The sequence below is a fragment of the Rattus norvegicus genome, chromosome 7 (genome assembly GCF_036323735.1).
Source record: "Rattus norvegicus strain BN/NHsdMcwi chromosome 7, GRCr8, whole genome shotgun sequence".
NCBI lineage: Eukaryota > Metazoa > Chordata > Mammalia > Rodentia > Muridae > Rattus > Rattus norvegicus.
Window position 1 is genome coordinate 27,390,096 of NC_086025.1, and position 18,433 is coordinate 27,408,528.

At 41.7% G+C, this 18,433-nt stretch overlaps 1 protein-coding gene across 2 annotated transcripts in view; it reads right to left on the reverse strand.

The window, feature by feature from the left end:
• Positions 1–18,433, reverse strand: part of Apaf1 (apoptotic peptidase activating factor 1) — an 85,381-nt gene that overhangs the window by 8,704 nt on the left and 58,244 nt on the right. For both annotated transcript variants that reach the window (XM_008765263.4, NM_023979.2), the window contains 5 exons: positions 17,169–17,288; positions 11,867–11,983; positions 9,205–9,330; positions 2,563–2,682; positions 1,267–1,392 (listed from right to left, as the gene is read on the reverse strand). In XM_008765263.4, the coding sequence (XP_008763485.1) occupies positions 1,267–1,392; positions 2,563–2,682; positions 9,205–9,330; positions 11,867–11,983; positions 17,169–17,288 (609 nt within the window). The remainder of the gene's footprint in view (positions 1–1,266; positions 1,393–2,562; positions 2,683–9,204; positions 9,331–11,866; positions 11,984–17,168; positions 17,289–18,433) is intronic.

Consider the following 18,433-nt stretch of genomic DNA (forward strand, 5'->3'; position numbering starts at 1 on the left):
TAAGAAATTGAGAATTTGAGAAATTAAGAACTATTTCTTAATTCTCTCATAAAGAAGAATCACAGTTACTAAATATTATTTATTTAAACACCAAATGAATGCTAATGGGCATTCTCCAAAAGCATGTGACCTAAGACAGCTCATCGTCCTCTAGCTTTAGTTTCTATATATGTGGGATTGGAACAATGACACCTATATACTTCTATATTCTGCAGGGACAATGACACCTATATACTTCTATATACTGCAGGGACGATGACCCCTATATACTTCTATATACTGCAGGGACAATGGCACCTATATACTTCTATATACTGCAGGGACAATGGCGCCTATATACTTTTATATACTGCAGGGACAATGGCACCTATATACTTCTATATACTGCAGGGACAATGGCACCTATATACTTCTATATACTGCAGGGACGATGACCCCTATATACTTCTATATACTGTAGGGACGATGACACCTATATACTTCTATATACTACAGGGACGATGACACCTATATACTTCTATATACTGCAGGGACAATGACACCTATATTCTTCTATGTACTGCAGGGACAATGACACCTATATTCTTCTATGTACTGCAGGGACAATGGCACCTATATACTTCTATATACTGCAGGGACAATGGCACCTATATACTTCTATATACTGCAGGGACAATGGCACCTATATACTTCTATATACTGCAGGGACAATGACACCTATATACTTCTATATACTGCAGGGACAATGACACCTATGATGTGATCAAGATTTGAGAGAGTGAAATTCTTAGCACTGCATGTCCTAAAATATGAGACAGGCAGGGCTGGGACAGAGAGATATGACTCAGTCAGAGCCCTAGCCTCACAAACCCAACAACTTCCTGTAAAGAGCAGATGGGTGGCCTGCATCTGCAGCTACAGCACTCCTGTGGCAGGGAGGTGGGGACAGGAAGACCACCTGGAAGCCTCTGACCTGGAGCACACAGCACAGCAAAGGCAGCAGAAACAATGAGAGCCCTGCCTCAACAAGGCGGAAGGAAAATCCCACTCCCCAACAGTTGTCCTCTGACCTATACACATGCACAGTGACTCACACAGGCGCCCCCTCTCTCTCATGCACACAAAAATAATAAACAAAATCTTAAAAATACATGATACAGGTATGTAAACCAAACCTGTGATCTCCTCCCTTATACGTTATTTGTACTCATAATAAGAACCAACGCTCTAAGTCTTACACATGGGCACTTCAAGAGACTAACTGACCTTGGCGGTCTTATCAGCTGAGGTAGATGAAAACTTGGTGGCATCAGAAGAGATAGCACAGGAAAGCACTGTGCCCTGATGACAAGTAAAGTCTCTTTCAATTCTTCCGGTAATGACATTCCACACCTGAGGGGGAAAAGTTAGGTGACACTTTAAAAACATTTTTGTCATGCATGATGGAACACAAGTGTAGCCACAGGTAAGGGGAGCAGAGACAGGGGACACCAGGTTCACGGCCTGGGGGTATAAGGTGCTGGCAGAACACCTGTTTAGAGTGTGCAAAGCCCAAAGTTTGATTCCCAGAATCACAAAACAAGGGGAGGGGAGGAGGAGGGAAGGAAGGACGCCTTGAACAGAGAAGGGTCAGTGAGAGGGAACTAAGAGGCTCAGTGGCCAAGAGCACTGGCCACTTTCCCAGAGGATCCAGGTTTGGATTTCAGTACCAACAAGGTGGCTCACAACCACTGATCTCCAGTTCTAGGAGATCCCGTGCTTTCGGCTCCCACAGCCGCAGTGCACAGACGTAAATGCAAGCAAAACACCCACACAAATAAAAATTTTTAAAAGAAAAAAATCAGCTACAAAACATGCCCAAAACTCAAGTTTTAGAACAGTAGCTGTCCTGATCACTTAAACTTCCTTTAACGTAAATGCTTACAAACACACAACAGACGAAGGTGACCACACTGAATAGAAAGCAGGCATAATACTGATTTTTTTTCATTTAATTACTTAACATTCATGTGCACTAAAGCTGTCACACTATAATTACTGCAACATCAGAATGTTTTCTTTAAAAGAACAATCTGGGGCTGGGTATGGTGGCGCACATGCCTTTAGTCTCAGAAACTCAGGTGGATCTCTGTGAGTTCAAGACCAGCCTGGTTGGTCTACATAATCAAGTTCCAGACCAACCAGGGCTATATAGTGAGACCCTGCTTCAAAATAACAGACAGATAGACAGATAGGCAGGCAGGCAGGCAGACAGACAGACAGACATTTATATCTGGTATTTAGGTCTGGAAAGGTGACCTACTAACTGTTCTTCAAGAGAACCTGAGTTCAGTTCTCAGTACCCAGCTCACCAGCATCTGTAGTTCCAGTTCTAAAGGATCTGATGCTCCCTGCACTCTTCTGGCCTCTGAGGACACCAACCACACATACACAGGGTGCACAGACAAATTCATGCAAGACAAACACTCATACTTATAGTAAAATAAAATATATTTAAAGAATATTTTCAAAATAGTTTAAAAAACAACAAAACATTTTTTTTAAATCTGATATGCAAATTACCTTCACCGTTCCATCGAATGACCAGGAAAGCAATCGTGAATCTCTCAGGAGTCTGAAGTCCTTTACTGTTTCCTGATGGGCTTGCAGAAATACATACTCCTCTGTCTGCCAATTCCACACCTTAATATCAAAGAGATAAGTCTGTCACAAACCTTCCCCAAGAATGCCCCAGGGGAAAGAGTGTGTATTCTGCTCTCTAGGCTTTTATCGTCATACAAACAGAGTAGTAACAAGACTATTGTCTCTGTGTTCTACAAAGAGAGAAAGTTGAAGCTAATTAGCTTGAGAGGGGGGCAAGATAAAACACTTTCCTCCTAAATAAAATTTGTTTTCTTCAGTTGCTTAGAGAATAGTTAATTAAACCACAGGATAGAAAAAACCTACAATATGCCAGTGAGCTCACCATCTGATTAAATTTTCCAGGGAAAATTGTCCCAATTATGTATTTGCAGATTTTCAAGCATCGGGTAACGCTACAGACTGTCACCAGTAAAGCTGCTCTACTGCCCAGAAAGGTCAGTGAGCCAGAGAAGTGCAAAACCAGGTCATGGAGCTTCTGAGCTTCCAAAGTCTGAGATAGCCCTTAACGTAGTTCTTGGTATAAAAGAAGAAGCAGTAGGCACTGTTAGTCCCGTGCAGCTTGGGAAAGACGCTCTTAGCCACAAGGGAGAGGGGAGAGTTGAAGCAGTGCCAGCAACTGGGACAAAATAACAAACAAGAACGTGTGAGGCACAGCAGTGAACAGAAATTTCTATGTCGTGTCAATAAGCGGCACGTCCATTACTAAATCCAAGCAACAGTGTTTGCCGGCTTTTAAATCCTTAACTTCAATTAATTTAATAAACATGTCTCCAAGTAAAGCAAATGTGAATCAAACAAGGGCCTACCATGAACAAACCTAAGAAATAAGACATAAAAAAAAAGCCTTCACCAAGACATTAACTACTGAAGTAAAAGCATATTGTGAAATTCAAAATGGTGATTCCTTCGAGGCTATTTGGTGAGGCCAGGACTCAAAGGAGTTGGGGTGGAAAAGTGAGTCCAGCAGTTAAGAGTACTGGCTGTGGGGCTGGGGATTTAGCTCAGTGGTAGAGCGCTTACCTAGGAAGCGCAAGGCCCTGGGTTCGGTCCCCAGCTCCGAAAAAAAGAACCCAAAAAAAAAAAAAAAAGAGAGTACTGGCTGCTTTTGCAGAGGACTTAGGCTCCATCCCCAGGCCTACATGATATTTCACAACTAATCCCATCTCTAGTTCCAGGAGATCCAATGCCCTCTTCTGACTTCCAAGGGCACCAGGCACACACAGAATGCATGCATATATATATATATATATATATATATATATATATATATATATATATATGTATATATATATATATATGTATGTATATATATATACATACATATATACATATATATACAGACAAACACTCATAAAATAAATAACTTTTTAAAGTTTTTTTTAAAAAAAATTCACAAATGAGAATGCATACTGCATTCACAAATGCAGTGACTGAAAAAAGCTGGAAAAAAATTGCAAGAAGCAGTCTTGAGAGTCAGAGTCCAACTGATACGGGTGATCAAACAGCTTGGGAAAGAATATGAAGGCTTAACAAAGCACCAGCTACCACACAGTATATATATAATTAGCATTCTGGCTCTGGTCTGAGCAAATGCAAGCAGTGGAAGCCCTTTCCTATTGGGTTAGGCAAAACTAGAAAAACAATGTCACGCCTTATTTGCCTTTAGGCTCTACCACACACACACACAAGCCATCTTCCCCACAAGGTCTTGGTTTGGGATCTCTTCCTGTCTTCCAGCTTGGGGCATTCATTCAAAGAAGCAGGCACACTAGGAGTAGGAGCTGCTGTGTGAGAGTCACTGTAAAAGAGGACCTGGAAGTGACAGATGGTGCTCTAGAGGAGCATGGGTGGGTGAGAAAGTTCAGTAGTCTAAGAGCTCACTGATATAGAGGAGTTGTGGTGTGATGCAGTCTTGTGGGCTTTTCTGCCTTCCCAAATCATACTAGAAGGTCAATGCACCCTGTATGGCAAGGCATCAACATACTAAGCCGTCAATACCCCAAGCCATTTCCACTAGGAATATGCTGCCTCCCTCCTTCACTTTCTGGGCTTGAGCAAACTTAAGGATCAATGGCTACTCTTAACTCTCTTCCAGTCTTAATAGCCTGGGCTGTGCCTGATTCAAAGGTCATCCTGACCGAGGTTCTTGCTGCCTTCTACCTCAGGAAATCAAGAGAGCCTTACTGAACATGTGCTACAAAGAGTCTCCGAAAGGCGATGACAATGGTGTTTTTGATTGGACTCAACCATACGGTGTTAGTTGAATCATGTCGGTATAATAGATAAAGTTCTCGTAGCATTAATCAAATGCATTGAAGTTGAACTTGCAGATGCCTACATGAGCAATCATTCTTGTGAGTAAACCTACTACACAATTTCTTCAGCTGCATAAATACAATTCAAGTTTTTAGGAAGCATGTCTATGGTCCCAGCACTGGAGAAGATGAGGAAAAAAGATCACGAGTTTGAAGCGAGACTCCAACAGAAAACTACAAAAGCGGTAGTAAAGACTTAATTTCTCATATCTATAAGAACCAACATATTTTTATGCATCAGGTAAACACAGCTAATACATGCATGCACTTCATTTACCTCAGGGAAGAATGACAAAAGCTACCAAAAACAGAGCAGTTTTCACAAGATTCAATGCTATCCTTGGGTGGATATATTCTTCTAATTCTGGCAATAACTTTAGCTGGACAGAGATTGTCTCAGGCTGGTGATACAACCTGCAATACTACCCAGAACTGGGGCAAAAGGGGCAGAAAGATTAGGAGTTCAAAGCCAGCCTTGGTTACATAGTGAGTTCAAGAACAACCTAAGCTACATGACAAACAAAACTTAACAGACTTCACAAAAAACACAACAGGCAAAGAAAGATAAATCAAAAGTCTCAATCCATCTTTTTTTTTTTTAGAAAGAAATGGCTTCTTTACATGAAACACTAAAACTCTTTACATGGTGCTTGCTTTGGCAACACACATACTAAAATTGGAACTATCCAAAGATTAGCGTGTATCCTGTGGAAAAATGACCGGCAAATCATGAAGCAGTCGATGGTAGTCTTGGAACTCACCACTATAAACAAGGCCGGCCTCATATCTACCCTCCCCTGCTTCCCAAGTGCCTGGATTAAAGGTGTGCACCACCACACCCAGCAGCGGCCCATATTTTTTAAGAGAAGCCTTTCTTGCACACTGTACTCTGACCCCCACATGACCCCATAAAGTATGAGCGCCCACATAAGGGAAGCACATTTTAAAAGCACTGTACATATAAAAATCATTCTGTACATATAAAAATCATTCTGTGCATATAAAAATCATTCTGTGCATATAAAAATCATTCTGTGCATATAAAAATCATTCTAAGCAGTCCACAAAAAGAAGACAAAGCATAACTTGTATTTTTTTAAAATAACTCCTATTCCAAAAATATTTCTAAAAATTATTTCTCCCTCTGGCTGAGAATACCTCCAGACAAGTCATAAAACCCTATGAATTTAAGTTCCCACCATATAGAATGTCCCGACAGGATTTAGCTGATGTAGTTAAATTTCCTCCATTTCAAAGACATCTGGAGAGGAAGAAATGTGACTACTATATGAATTTCACAGTTAATAAAGAAGCATCGTGGGAGCCTACAATAAAGTGTTTGTATTAAAGCCAAATTTCATCTCAGTCCTACACCTTCTCAAAGACACAACACAGCAAAATTGGTTTTCTGAGATAGTCTTTACTGGGATAGTTAAAAGCTGCTATCGTTAAGAAATATGAACTAAATAAAACTAGGAGTGTAGGCCAGTAGAACACTTGCTAGGATAGGGAGGAGTGATGCAGGCCTTTAGTCCTGGGGCTCAAGAGGCAGAGACAGGTGGATCTTTCTGAGTTCGAGGCCAGCCTGGGCTACACAACGAGTTCAAAGTAAAGCCTGAGCTATATAGTGAGAGCCTTATCCCAAAAACAGGGAGGGAGGGAAGGAGGGAAGAAGGAAGGAAGGAAGGAAGGAAGGAAGGAAGGAAGGAAGGAAGGAAGGAAGGAGGAGGGAGAGAGGGAAGAAGGAAAGAAGGAAGGGAGGGAGGGAGGGAGGGAGGGAGGGAGGGAGGGAGGGAGGGAGGGAGGGAAGAAGGAGAAAAAGAAAGAAGTTCTTGGCCATTACAACTGATATGATAGAGACAGAAAAAAAAAATCAGTAAGAGGGTTGGAAATATAAAAGCTGAAGAGAATTCTGGAATATAAAGCACAGTGTAGAAAGTTTAAACCCAGGGGAGAGACTACAAGTGCTATGGTACATGCCTAGCCCTAGGAAATGGAGGCAGTGGTCATCCTCAGCCACGTAGTAAGTTCAAATCCAGCCTGGGCTATAAAGGACCCTGCCTCAAATAATAAACCAAAACCAAGGACAAGAAGATTAGCCTGGGAACCAAATATATGACTAATGAGTTTGACAAAAGGAGAATCCATGTGGATGGAAAAGGAAAAAGAAAAAGAATAAATAACGTTAAGCGAAGTCTGAATAAAGAGTAAGTCTCCTTGAAAGAGACCCCCGAATGAACAAAATAGACAGCAGCAAGTGCACACAAGGCACACCATCACGAAATCTCACAGCTCTGAGGCCACAGGGAAGATTTCAAAATCTTCCACAAAGATCTAAAGACATGAATGGTGGCGCGTGCCTTTTGTCCCAGTACTGGGAGGCAGAGGCAAGAGAAGTGCTGTGAGTTCAAGGCCAGCCTGGTCTACAGAGTGAGTTCCAGGCCAGGCAGAGCTACAGAGTCAGATCCTGTTCCAATAACAAACAAACAAATAAACAAACGACTTTAGACTTCTCAATAGAACTTAGGGCAAAAAGTGAAGTAATACCGTTAAAGTTTTAAGGTAAAATAATTTCCAGTCACACGTATTTCAAAGATTGAATTTTTCTAAACTATATTACGACTGGGTTTCCAACCATGAGATAGGGGTGTGTGTTTGTAATCCCAGCATTCAAGAAGTTGAGGCAAGAGGTTAGAGTTCAAACCAGTAAGCATATGCCATAGAGAGAGGTTCAGGACAGCCTGGCTACATGGGAAGAGCCTATCTTAACATAAAAATGAAAGAAAGAAAGAAAGAAAGAAAGAGAGAGAGAGAGAGAGAGAGAGAGGGAGGGAGGGAGGGAGGGAGGGAGGGAGGGAGGGAGGGAGAGAGAGAAAGAAAGAAAGAAAGAAAGAAAGAAAGAAAGAAAGAAAGAAAGAGGGGGAGGGAGGGAGGAAACATGGGAAGAGCCTATCTTAACATAAAAATAGAAGAAAGAAAGAAAGAAAGAAAGAGAGAGAGAAAGAAAGAAAGAAAGAAAGAGAGAGAGGGGGAGGGAGGGAGGAAACATGGGAAGAGCCTATCTTAACATAAAAATAGAAGAAAGAAAGAAAGAGAGAGAGGGGGAGGAGGGAGGGAGGAAACATGGGAAGAGCCTATCTTAACATAAAAATACAAGAAAGAGAAAGAAAGAAAGAAAGAAAGAAAGAAAGAAAGAAAGAAAGGAAGAAAGAAAGAAAGGAAGGAAGAAGGAAGGAAAGAAAGAAGGAAAGAAAGAACGAACAGACAGGAATTGCATTCATGAAACCCTTACGTATTCTGTCTCCTTGGTCACGGTGATGATATTGAGGAGCTAAACCTCCCACCAATTGTCACAGCGCTGTGACGGCAGGTCTGATGAATGGCTCTGGGCGCGTGTATGCATGCACGCGTGTTGGAGACCAGCAAGGTGGGAAGAGGGCAAACGCTGAGCCCTCACTATTGGATTCAGCAGTTCTCCAAGTGGGAAATTAAGACGAGCTGGGCAAGCATGCCATATGGAGGCATGGAGGTAAACATCGGAGACACGAACTCTTAGATCTAAAGATACCTAAGCATCTAAAACCTACCAGGGGTGGTTCTGAAGAACAAGCGGTGGGTGGGTCTGTTCTTCTCGGCGAGCCTTGTAATAAGTGGCATATTAACTTGAGTGTGTGGACTAGGACTTAACGAAAATTAAACGAAGTTTAAAAGAATATAGAGTAAGCTCAAAGTCTCCATATATGTAATTTTTTTCTTTTTGGCAGAAGTTTATCACCACAACAAGTGTTATTCTTAATAGGACAGGATAAATGATGTAAACTGGAGCCGGGCACAGTGGTCATCCATGTCTGTCATCCCAGCACTCACATGGCTGAGACAGGAAGATTGCCAAAGGTTCAAAGAAAGCCTGGTCTGCACAGAGCAAGTTCTAGGCCATAGAGGCCAACAGAGCAAGACCTTGTCTCAGGAAAGAAGAATAAAGACACAAAAAACAAAACAAAGCAAAATTTAGGACAGAATTCAGTTATGAAAATAAAAGAAATTACATAAAAATGGCAAAAATATGTTTATACATACAAATATCAATAGCAAGCCAGGATAAATACATGAATGGACTCTGTAAAGCGCATGCGTACAGTTGGAATGTAGACCAAAATACTGTCTTTAAGTGACCAAGCTTTAGCACAGAAGTGTTCTGTTGCTCCTCTCTCCAACAGTACAGTGTTAGTTCGTATTCATCCACTACCTGAATCACAGAGTCTTCAGAACTTGAAATCAGTGTCTTCCCATCAGCTGTGAACTGGATGTGCCGTACAGCTTTCTTGTGCCCAATCCCAGAGCTGAAAACTCTGTTGTTTGGAAGTTCTATAATCTTCAAAACAAAAAAAGAACACAAGAAATTAGCACAAAGAAATGAAGCAACACGTAGGTACTCTATCACAACAATGTATATACATGTAGATGCTGTATCCCGACAATGTGTATACATGTAGATGCTCTATCGCAACAATGTATATACATGTAGATGCTCTATCCCAACAATGTATTTACATGTAGATGCCGTGCACACGCCTGCCCCCACCCCCAGCCCCAATCAAGTATTCACTGGAAAGGCCAAATGCCAAGAGGAACCAATGGGTCTATTCGGCACTCAAGTCATAAGAGCAGTTGACAGTCTAGGCTCAGTGTCCATAATAAAAGCGACACTTTGGGGGCTGGAGAGATGGCTCAGCAGTTAAGAGCACCTGACTACTCTTCCAGAGGTCCTGAGTTCAATTCCCAGCAACCACATGGTGGCTCACAACCATCTGTAAAGACATCCCATGCCCTCTTCTGGTTTTTCTGAAGACAGCTACAATGTACTTATATATAATAAATGAATAAATCTTTAAAAAAAAAAAAGGCGGCACTTTATGGTGAGCGAGAAAGAACAAAGGACAAACTCCCTGGACAATACAAGGCAGCTCTTCAGGAGAACAGAAATGAGGAGAGACAAAGGGCACCAGGAGCACAGGAGTGTGGAAGGCTGGAGAACAAGTGGGGACTCAGAAGGTGATCGCAGGCCTGGTGAGATGGGCCGGTGGATAGGTGCTTGCTGCATTAGCAGGGAACCTGAGTTTGACTGCTAGGATTACATGGTGGGAGGAAGGAACTGACCCGTCCCCCCAAAAGCTAGCCTTAGCTCTCCACACCAGTACTGTGGCCTGTAAACACACACATAGAAAACGGTGTTGTAGCACAGACTCAAACCAGGGTGACTATACCAAAAATGCTTTCAAATGAACTCATATGGGTGTGAGGATGTGTGTGTGTGTGTGTGTGTGTGTGTGTGTGTGTGTGTGTCTATTTTTATTTGCCCAATTAAAATAATATAGAAGACGGTGCTGTAATTTAAGACTCTAGAAATCTAACCTCTAAAACGGATCCTCAAAAAGCAAAGAGAAATGTGACTGGGGCCTTCTCAGAAGAGTGGAATGGTCAATATCTCTACAGGGGAGGCAGAGTGGCACTGACTGCTGAGCAGTTCATTCAGAGACCTCCATTGGAATGCTAGGCTCTGCCACTTATGAGAGCTGTGGGACTTAGGAGAGCAAACATCTGTAAAACAAGAATCACAGTACCCAACATCCAAGACATTGGATATCTGAAAGGATCCAGAACAGTTAACCAGCAGCTACTGGGGTGGACCATTTAAAATTGCCATTTTTAAACACTAAAAGACTTTTAAAATACATAAATGTTGGCATTTTTAAATAGTTCGATGCATCTTTATATTACGTGAGAATTGCGAGGAAGGTAAGGACGTAAAAAAGATAGGTACGGGTTTGTTTGGTTTTCTTTCTTACTTTTTAAAGGTTTGCTTTATTTTACATGTTTAAGTTTGCCTGCATGAGTGTTAAGTGTACCACACGTGTGTCTCATGTGTGTGGAGGTCAGAAAGCAGCCTTAGATCCTCGGGAACGGAGTTATAGGGGGTGGCTTGTCATGTGAGTGCTGGGAACCAATGAACCAACAGAAACCATGGACCCATTCAAAATAAATAATACGAAAAGACGGGGCTGGGAGAAAACTAAGGAAACATCTAGTTATATGACAATCCTGTGCTTAACCACTTGCTCGCATGTTAGCAAAGACTCCACAGTTCTTAGCTGACTGCACCCTGCTATTAGCTGCTAAGGGAGACCTAGCAGCACTGACATCACTCCTTCCACACTGTGTGTGCAAGCCTTTACTCCCGTAAAGTGATGTGACCTGGAGACTGTGTGTGTAATCCCTTATGAAAAGGGCCCCACGGTAAATAAACGTGGCTGATGCCATGGTTCCCAAGAGCCTAGGAGAGGAAAGGGGAGAAGAGCCAGTGTTCCCTGAGTTCCACAGCTGGACGCCAGGGGCTCTTGTGATGAACTCGGCATGTGATGAAGGTCAGGTATCTACATACAAAACGATTTCCACTGCGATAGCTTTTCTGCATCAGTGTCTGAGTCTTCGTTTGTACTGGTTGTGCTAGAGGAGTGTAGAATGTCTCGTGGTGACAGCTAGTGTGCTAGAGGAGTGTAGAATGTCACTCGGTGACAGCTATACACCTAACAGTAACTGTAGGAGAGCAGTGGGCAGAGGGTCCTGGACTGACAGTCTCGAAAGTCTAGAAATGACATCACATGGCTAGTTCTAAGAGAGGGGATGCTTTTTGTACAGTGGGCTAAACATGTTTAGCTTGTTACTATGTATAAAACAGCAAGACAACTAGATAATGACAAACACAGAAAGCCCGAGAAGCTGGAGTACCATGAGAAGACACTAATGGAGGTCTATGGAACGTGACCAGTAAATCCAGAAAGATCTGCTTAGTATACGGGTGTGCGATGCCAAGCAAATGGTTAGTCAGCTCCCAGACTAGAACTGAGTACCTTAATGGCTCCCTCTTCATCTCCAAATGCAACGTACTCAAGATGTGGACTTAGGCAGCAGCAACTCACTTGGGCTTCAGGCAGGTAATCAATCTGGCCTGTTTTTCCAGCAATGAGCTAATGAAAAAAAAAAAAAAACAAAAACAGGCCAGTCAGTTATTAGGTTGTGTATGCATCTTTCTGTTGTTATTCTTCAGAGGAGACGCACAGAAAATAGCCAAGAATTCTCGGGGAGACAACGAAAACGGATCCTAAACTCGGCAGCTGTATTTAGCACTTTACGGTTTCATCTTCTTTCACTTATGTGGCTCAAATCCATTTTCATAAAATAAAACAAGCTTTAAAAAGGTCTGAAAAGTAGCTGCTGTGCCCCTCCACCTGAGACACATCTGTCTGATACGCAGTCCCACAGCTAGCCCCACATCCTGTCTTTTATTCCTTCTCAAAGCCTATTTTAATAGGGTTATCATTTGCTATAATACGCTTTTCTGAAATCTTCAAAGGGACTGTGAAACAGGCCAGAGACAGACATTACACACAATGATAACTCAAAATTGAAATTTATATACTCCGAGAATCACTCACAAAGCAGGATAAATTAAGATTCTTTCCTTCTGAGGGTAGGAAAATAGATCTTACAGAAGAAAGTTGAAAGCATAATTCGTGTCACTGAACTTGTAATACTTAAACTAAGATTATCCAACTTCATAACCTCTACCTAATGCTAATGGTTTTTTTTTAAATAAAAAAAGGGTACCTCAATTAAAAGATATAACCTCAGGAAATAATTCTTAAGCTTAAACCAATTATCAGATACCTTTCTAACTTATGATCTAAAAATCTGAATTATTTCTCAGCATGGCACACACAATGAAATTATTTCCACTACACTGATTATAAGGTTAATTAATAATATGTAGCTTTCCCTTTATAACAGTTTGCCCAAAATTCTCGGATCTATTAGATATTTAAAATCAAGACTAAATTACTTCAGGCTGAGGGAGAAGAAGAGTAGTTCATGCTCTTACCTAACTGTGGCCACTTCATGATACAATACAGACCTGTTAAGTAGAATGGCTTCTATCCGGTGGCCTAAAGATGCTTGTATTCTAATGCTAATTTGGGGGACCCAAGACTGGGCCCAGAGAGCAGAGAATCAGCAGATGCTAGGTAAGTGGCCCTGTCACCACTTAATTGTGATTGGTAAATAAAGATGCCAACAGCCAATGACTGGGCATAAGAGACAGAGGTGGGGTTGAGGTTTTGAGGGCTTTAAGGAGGAGGAAGAAAAGGCCACCATGAGGTAAAAGAAGAAAGCGCACGCAAGAGAGAGAGAGAAGATGCTATGGGTTAGCTGAGTCATAAAAACATGGCCCTGAGGGCTGCCCAACTGGAGATAAGGGCAGCCCAGATGGAGCATAACAGTAAGTAATAACTCAGAGCTATCGATAGGAAAGGAGATTCTCACAGCTTGAAGGGTAGGCAGCTACCCAGCTATTGTGCTGGTTAAGGCTTGTTGGAAATATAAAGGCTATGAGTGTGTCTTCATCCAGGAACTCCATAACCAAGGTGGTGCAGAAGCCCTGGGTTGGGATTTTAAGTATTTACTACAACAGATAACCAAGCTCTTTCGATTGGGTTTATGGATTGGTCCATAAAGGGAATTCATGCTTGGTACTGGAAACCTAGTGGTCAAAACCCCACGGCTTAGGAGGTCACGGGCTCTAAGCAGGAACCTACCTACTGTTATTTTGCTAAACAGAAGTGTTGTCAAACTGCCTTCCAAATAGTCTAAATATGTATTTTTATACCCACACCTACATTTCCTCCTCCAAGGCTCAGAAAACACCATGGACTACAAGAGTGTAAAAGCTAGATAATAAAGAAGTGCGTTATAAAACAGTGTCTCCTGGATATGATGTAACTGTTGCATGCATGAAATTACAGTAACTATGGTCACCTCCATAATCCCTCTACGTGAGACTAGGCCCTTTAACAAATTCATTAATAATGGGCGAGGGCCTTAGGAGGTACTACCCCTCCATGAGGACCTGTCAGCCAGTTAATGAATACTGGGAGAGAGGAAGTCACCTTCTTCAGCTGTGTCACCACTGACTGATTGCCATACCCCAGTAACTAACCCCTAATCCATACTAACCTCAGTAGGACACACACATGACACACACGGCACAGTAGGTAAAAATCTGTTGGAAAAAGGAGGGGTTCAATCGAAGTGTAAAAGAGACGAGAGACGGTAACGGGTATATACGGTCAAAAGGGTCTATTCAGCTTACACTTCCACTTTGCTGTTCATCACCGAAGGAAGACTGAACTACTGGAAACTGCTGATCTTCCTCCACAAAAATCAAATTCAACACTTCTTTTAATCAATAAATTAAAAATTCTGCATTTACTCTAATGGAACTACAATTGTCGGTTAAACTGACCTCTAAACTCTTGACAACTGTGACTGACATTCAACAAAATAACATTTTTATAATCAGGCAACCTTCGTCATCCTCTCGTTATGACAACTATCACTGAAAGGTTGTATAGGTTTGATTTTAATTAATACAAGCAAGGATACAGTGATCTTGGAAAGAACTATGATAGAAATATCCCAAGCAAAAGACTCTGTCTATAAAAAAAAAGTAAGGAGGGAATTCACATTCAATTTCCTGTCCAAATTCATACCATAAATACAGAATATTGATCAACGTATTGAGAAGGTGGTGTGCGAACTTATGAAATACAAATGAAGACAAACTTAGAGATGTTTTATAACTTCACTCTGAAACCAGAACAGTGGAGGACAAGTTCCTAACATGTTCTCTTCAACGCAGACTGCGCCTTAGCCTGGATCAAGCTCACACACTGCTGAAGGTGGAAGGTGACAAGTGAGCTTCAGAGAAGTGACATGTTTCAGTTATCCTCGCAGACCCACTTGTCTTAGTCAGGGTTCCTGTTCCTGCACAAACATCATGACCAAGAAGGAGGAAAAGGTCTATTCAGCTTACACTTCCACTTTGCTGTTCATCACCGAAGGAAGTCAGGACTGGAACTCAAGCAGGTCAGGAAGCAGGAGGCAGGAGCTGATGCAGAGGCCATGGAGGGGTGCTGCTCACTGGCTCACCTCCCCTGACTTGCTCAGGTTGCTTTCTTATAAAACTCAAGACCACCAGCCCACAGATTTCTTAGTTCCAGCCAACCAGCATCAATAGTTCCAGTAATGCAAAGGTTTCACTTTAGTAGTTCTGGTATCTTATTAATCACAGCTGATTCTTCAGCCCCAGCTAAACCACAGAATCTTCACAATCAAAACAGCAATGGCCCTGATAAAAGTCTTTAATCTTCCCTCTGAAATTTCACAAGCCAGGCCTCCACCGTTTGCATTGTTCTCAACAATTGTTCTCTTCCAAGCTCCTACAGAACATCCCACAGAGCTCTTAACACCCAATGGCTCTTTAGGCCAAAGTTCCAAAGTCCCTCCATAGTCCTCCCCAAAACACAATCAGGTTGTCGCAGGAATACCCCACTCCTGGTACCAATTTGTCTTAGTCAGGGTTTATATCTAAGCTCAAGTACACTGGGTTCTCTGTGCTATACCAGCCTGAGTGCTGGAGCTTTAATAAACCAGCTCTGCCTGCTGTCTGCTGGTCTTTCCCTAACTCTCCATGTATGTGTCCTCTCCCGCTCCTACCTCACTTTTTTGTCCCACCCTTCACATGTTCTCTTGCTCCCTATATTAAATAAAAACAGATGTTCAAGAAAAAATAAAATCTGGAGCTAGAGAGATGGTTCAGTGGTTAAAAGCAAATACTGCTCTTGAAGAGAACCAGGGGTCAGTTTCCAGCACCTACATGGTAACTCAAAATGGTGTGTAACTCCAGCTCCAGGAAATGCAATGCTGGCCTCTGTGAATACTGCACACAGGGGTATTTAGGTAGACACACACGTATATATCAAAAATAAACAAAAAATTGACAAAGGAAAAGGAAATCCAACAGGGAAGATTGCCAGTGCTAAATCCTTCCCTAGAAACTCGTAAGGTCTTGAAAAGGCTGGGGATTTAGTTCCGTGTTCAGAGTATTTGCCTCACACGCACAAGGCCCTGGGTCTGATCCCTATTACCACCATGGGGGCAGGAGGGTGACGGATATGACATTAATACAGATTGTTTTTTATCTAAGTATTAATGAAAGGCTCAAAGATAACATAAGAAATCATCCCAAGAATTATTAATCCTCAGCTATGACAGGGTTTCTGTCCTCTCCAGGCCTCTCTCCCTCAAGAGAATCTCAGGAGGGAAGGGGATCATTGGCTAGTTTATGTAAGAGCCACACTGAGTCCAGGGACATATTGTCTCTGGCTGCTGCCCTTACCACCCCTCCTAACCACAACTCAGTCACCCAGCTCCTCACAACAATAACTGCAATGAAGGTCTAATGACCATTCTGTATGGCCTAGCCACCATAAAGACAATGGCTTGTATCAAGTGAGCACTCTTCTTGCTGCCAGCACCTCCAATGCTGCACCTCCTTCAGTTCAGAGGCCACTTTACTTGGGCCACCCACTCAGTGGTGGTGACCTGCTAATGGCAATGTCCCTTAGGGTATCTGCTATTATAACCACTCACAGGCTCAAAGATACTGTTCCTATCAGAGGATCTCTGGGACTATTGTCTGAAGCCACAGGGAAATCAGCCTCAGGTAAGCTGCTTGGATCCCTAACAACATAGATATTCTAATATTATTAACACAGCCCATTCCTTCTCCAGGACTAGCAAGTATTCCAAACTCTTGAACAAATGTGTGACTAAGTGAATTAATAAGCAGGAATGACTCAGTATGTACAGTCTAGCTCCCTGCACCTCAGCTCTGATGACTAAGACTCCTCCACTTAAGATGATTTGTGTTCCTAAAGACACTATTTTCCTTTCCCTGAAAAAAAAAAAAAAAAAAAAAAAAAAAAAAAGCTTCAGTTAGTATGTTCAGTTGGAGACTGCGGTGAGCAAGTTCAAGCTTGTCTTTGTGGAGGGCCCAAGATCCTGTGCAAATCAAAAGACGTGATTGCAGACAGTCTCAAGAGAGAAACGAGGTTAAAGAAGGGGAGGTAGCACCTTAATTCTAAACTGGCATACTCAATTCTCCAAACCTCAGCCCAAGAGCCACGCAGTTACTCAGTTACCATAGGCACCTGGTAGGCTCACACAATTATGCCTGATTCTAAACCCAAAACAAACAGGAAGAAAAGGATGAGTTCACCCAAACAATGTTTCCAATACTTTTTAAATTATACTCACTTGTAGGCCTCTTATGTTGTCAACTGCAAGGACCATCATTTCGTTTTCTTGAAACACGACATCTATTTCCTGCTTTAACACAATGGCAGAGTTCTTGCACACCTTTCTTGTCTCCCAGACCTGAGTAAGAGATAAAGGAACTAAAAATAACTGTGTGCTATCAGTCATCCCTGAGATATTGTACAGACAACTTAGCCTTAAAGCAAGATAACAAATGATGAGTAACATTTAATGCAGAAGATATAAATATTCTTAGGCTACAAAACAACAATAAACATGTATTACTACATCCTATACTAAGAAATAGTTACTATTACATGAGTTGTGGGCTCTGCAGTCAAAATGTCTCGGTGAATTCTACTTTAACAACACCAACAAAAAATAAAAAAAACAAAACAAAAGAGCTGTGACATTAGGGAGCTTAGCCCAGGCTCACACCCATCTACAGTACAATACAGAGTGCACAGCAGAATATAAATCATAAGTCACTAAACAACCTGTGCTTTGGCATAGTTTTCTTTCTTTCTTTTATAAACAAGACCTTCTTGATGAGGGAAGCCGTGAGTTGATTTATATTCTAGGTCAAGTCTAGGAAGACAGTACATATAGAAGTAGTCTAGGAAGACAGTACATATAGAAGTAGTCTAGGAAGACAGTACATATAGAAGTAGTCTAGGAAGACAGTACATATAGAAGTAGTCTAGGAAGACAGTACATATAGAAGTAGTCTAGGAAGACAGTACATATAGTAGTAGCACTGGCCTTTCTGGGCTTTTCCTGCACCCAATGTTTCATGCTCTTTTCCTTTTGTGAGAATTAGTAAGTCCAACATGCACAGTACTTTACACAATGTGTGACATATAGTAACAATTATTTTGGCTATGATTTGTATAAAACACTGTATTGGATGTTACCAGCACCAACTAGTATTTCTGGATTCAAACAGCTGCATGTAATCCTAAAATATACAAATAAGTCAAGGGGCAGTGGAACATTAGACTATGGAAAAAATCATATTTATATTTTAAGTCAGATTTTGATAGGCATCAATCAAAAGTGACACAGAATTATATAACATGAAAGGAGACAGGTATTCCCCTAAACAAAGACGGCCTGAGTAGACCTTAAGATGGTGAAGGTTCTAAGTAGAAAGCCAAAAGTAAGGTTCACCAAACATAAGGAGCTACTTAAGAACAGAACAAGCAGGGTGTCTGGGAATGCTATCTATGGGAATAAACTGAAGGACAGTCTGATCGTATGGTGGA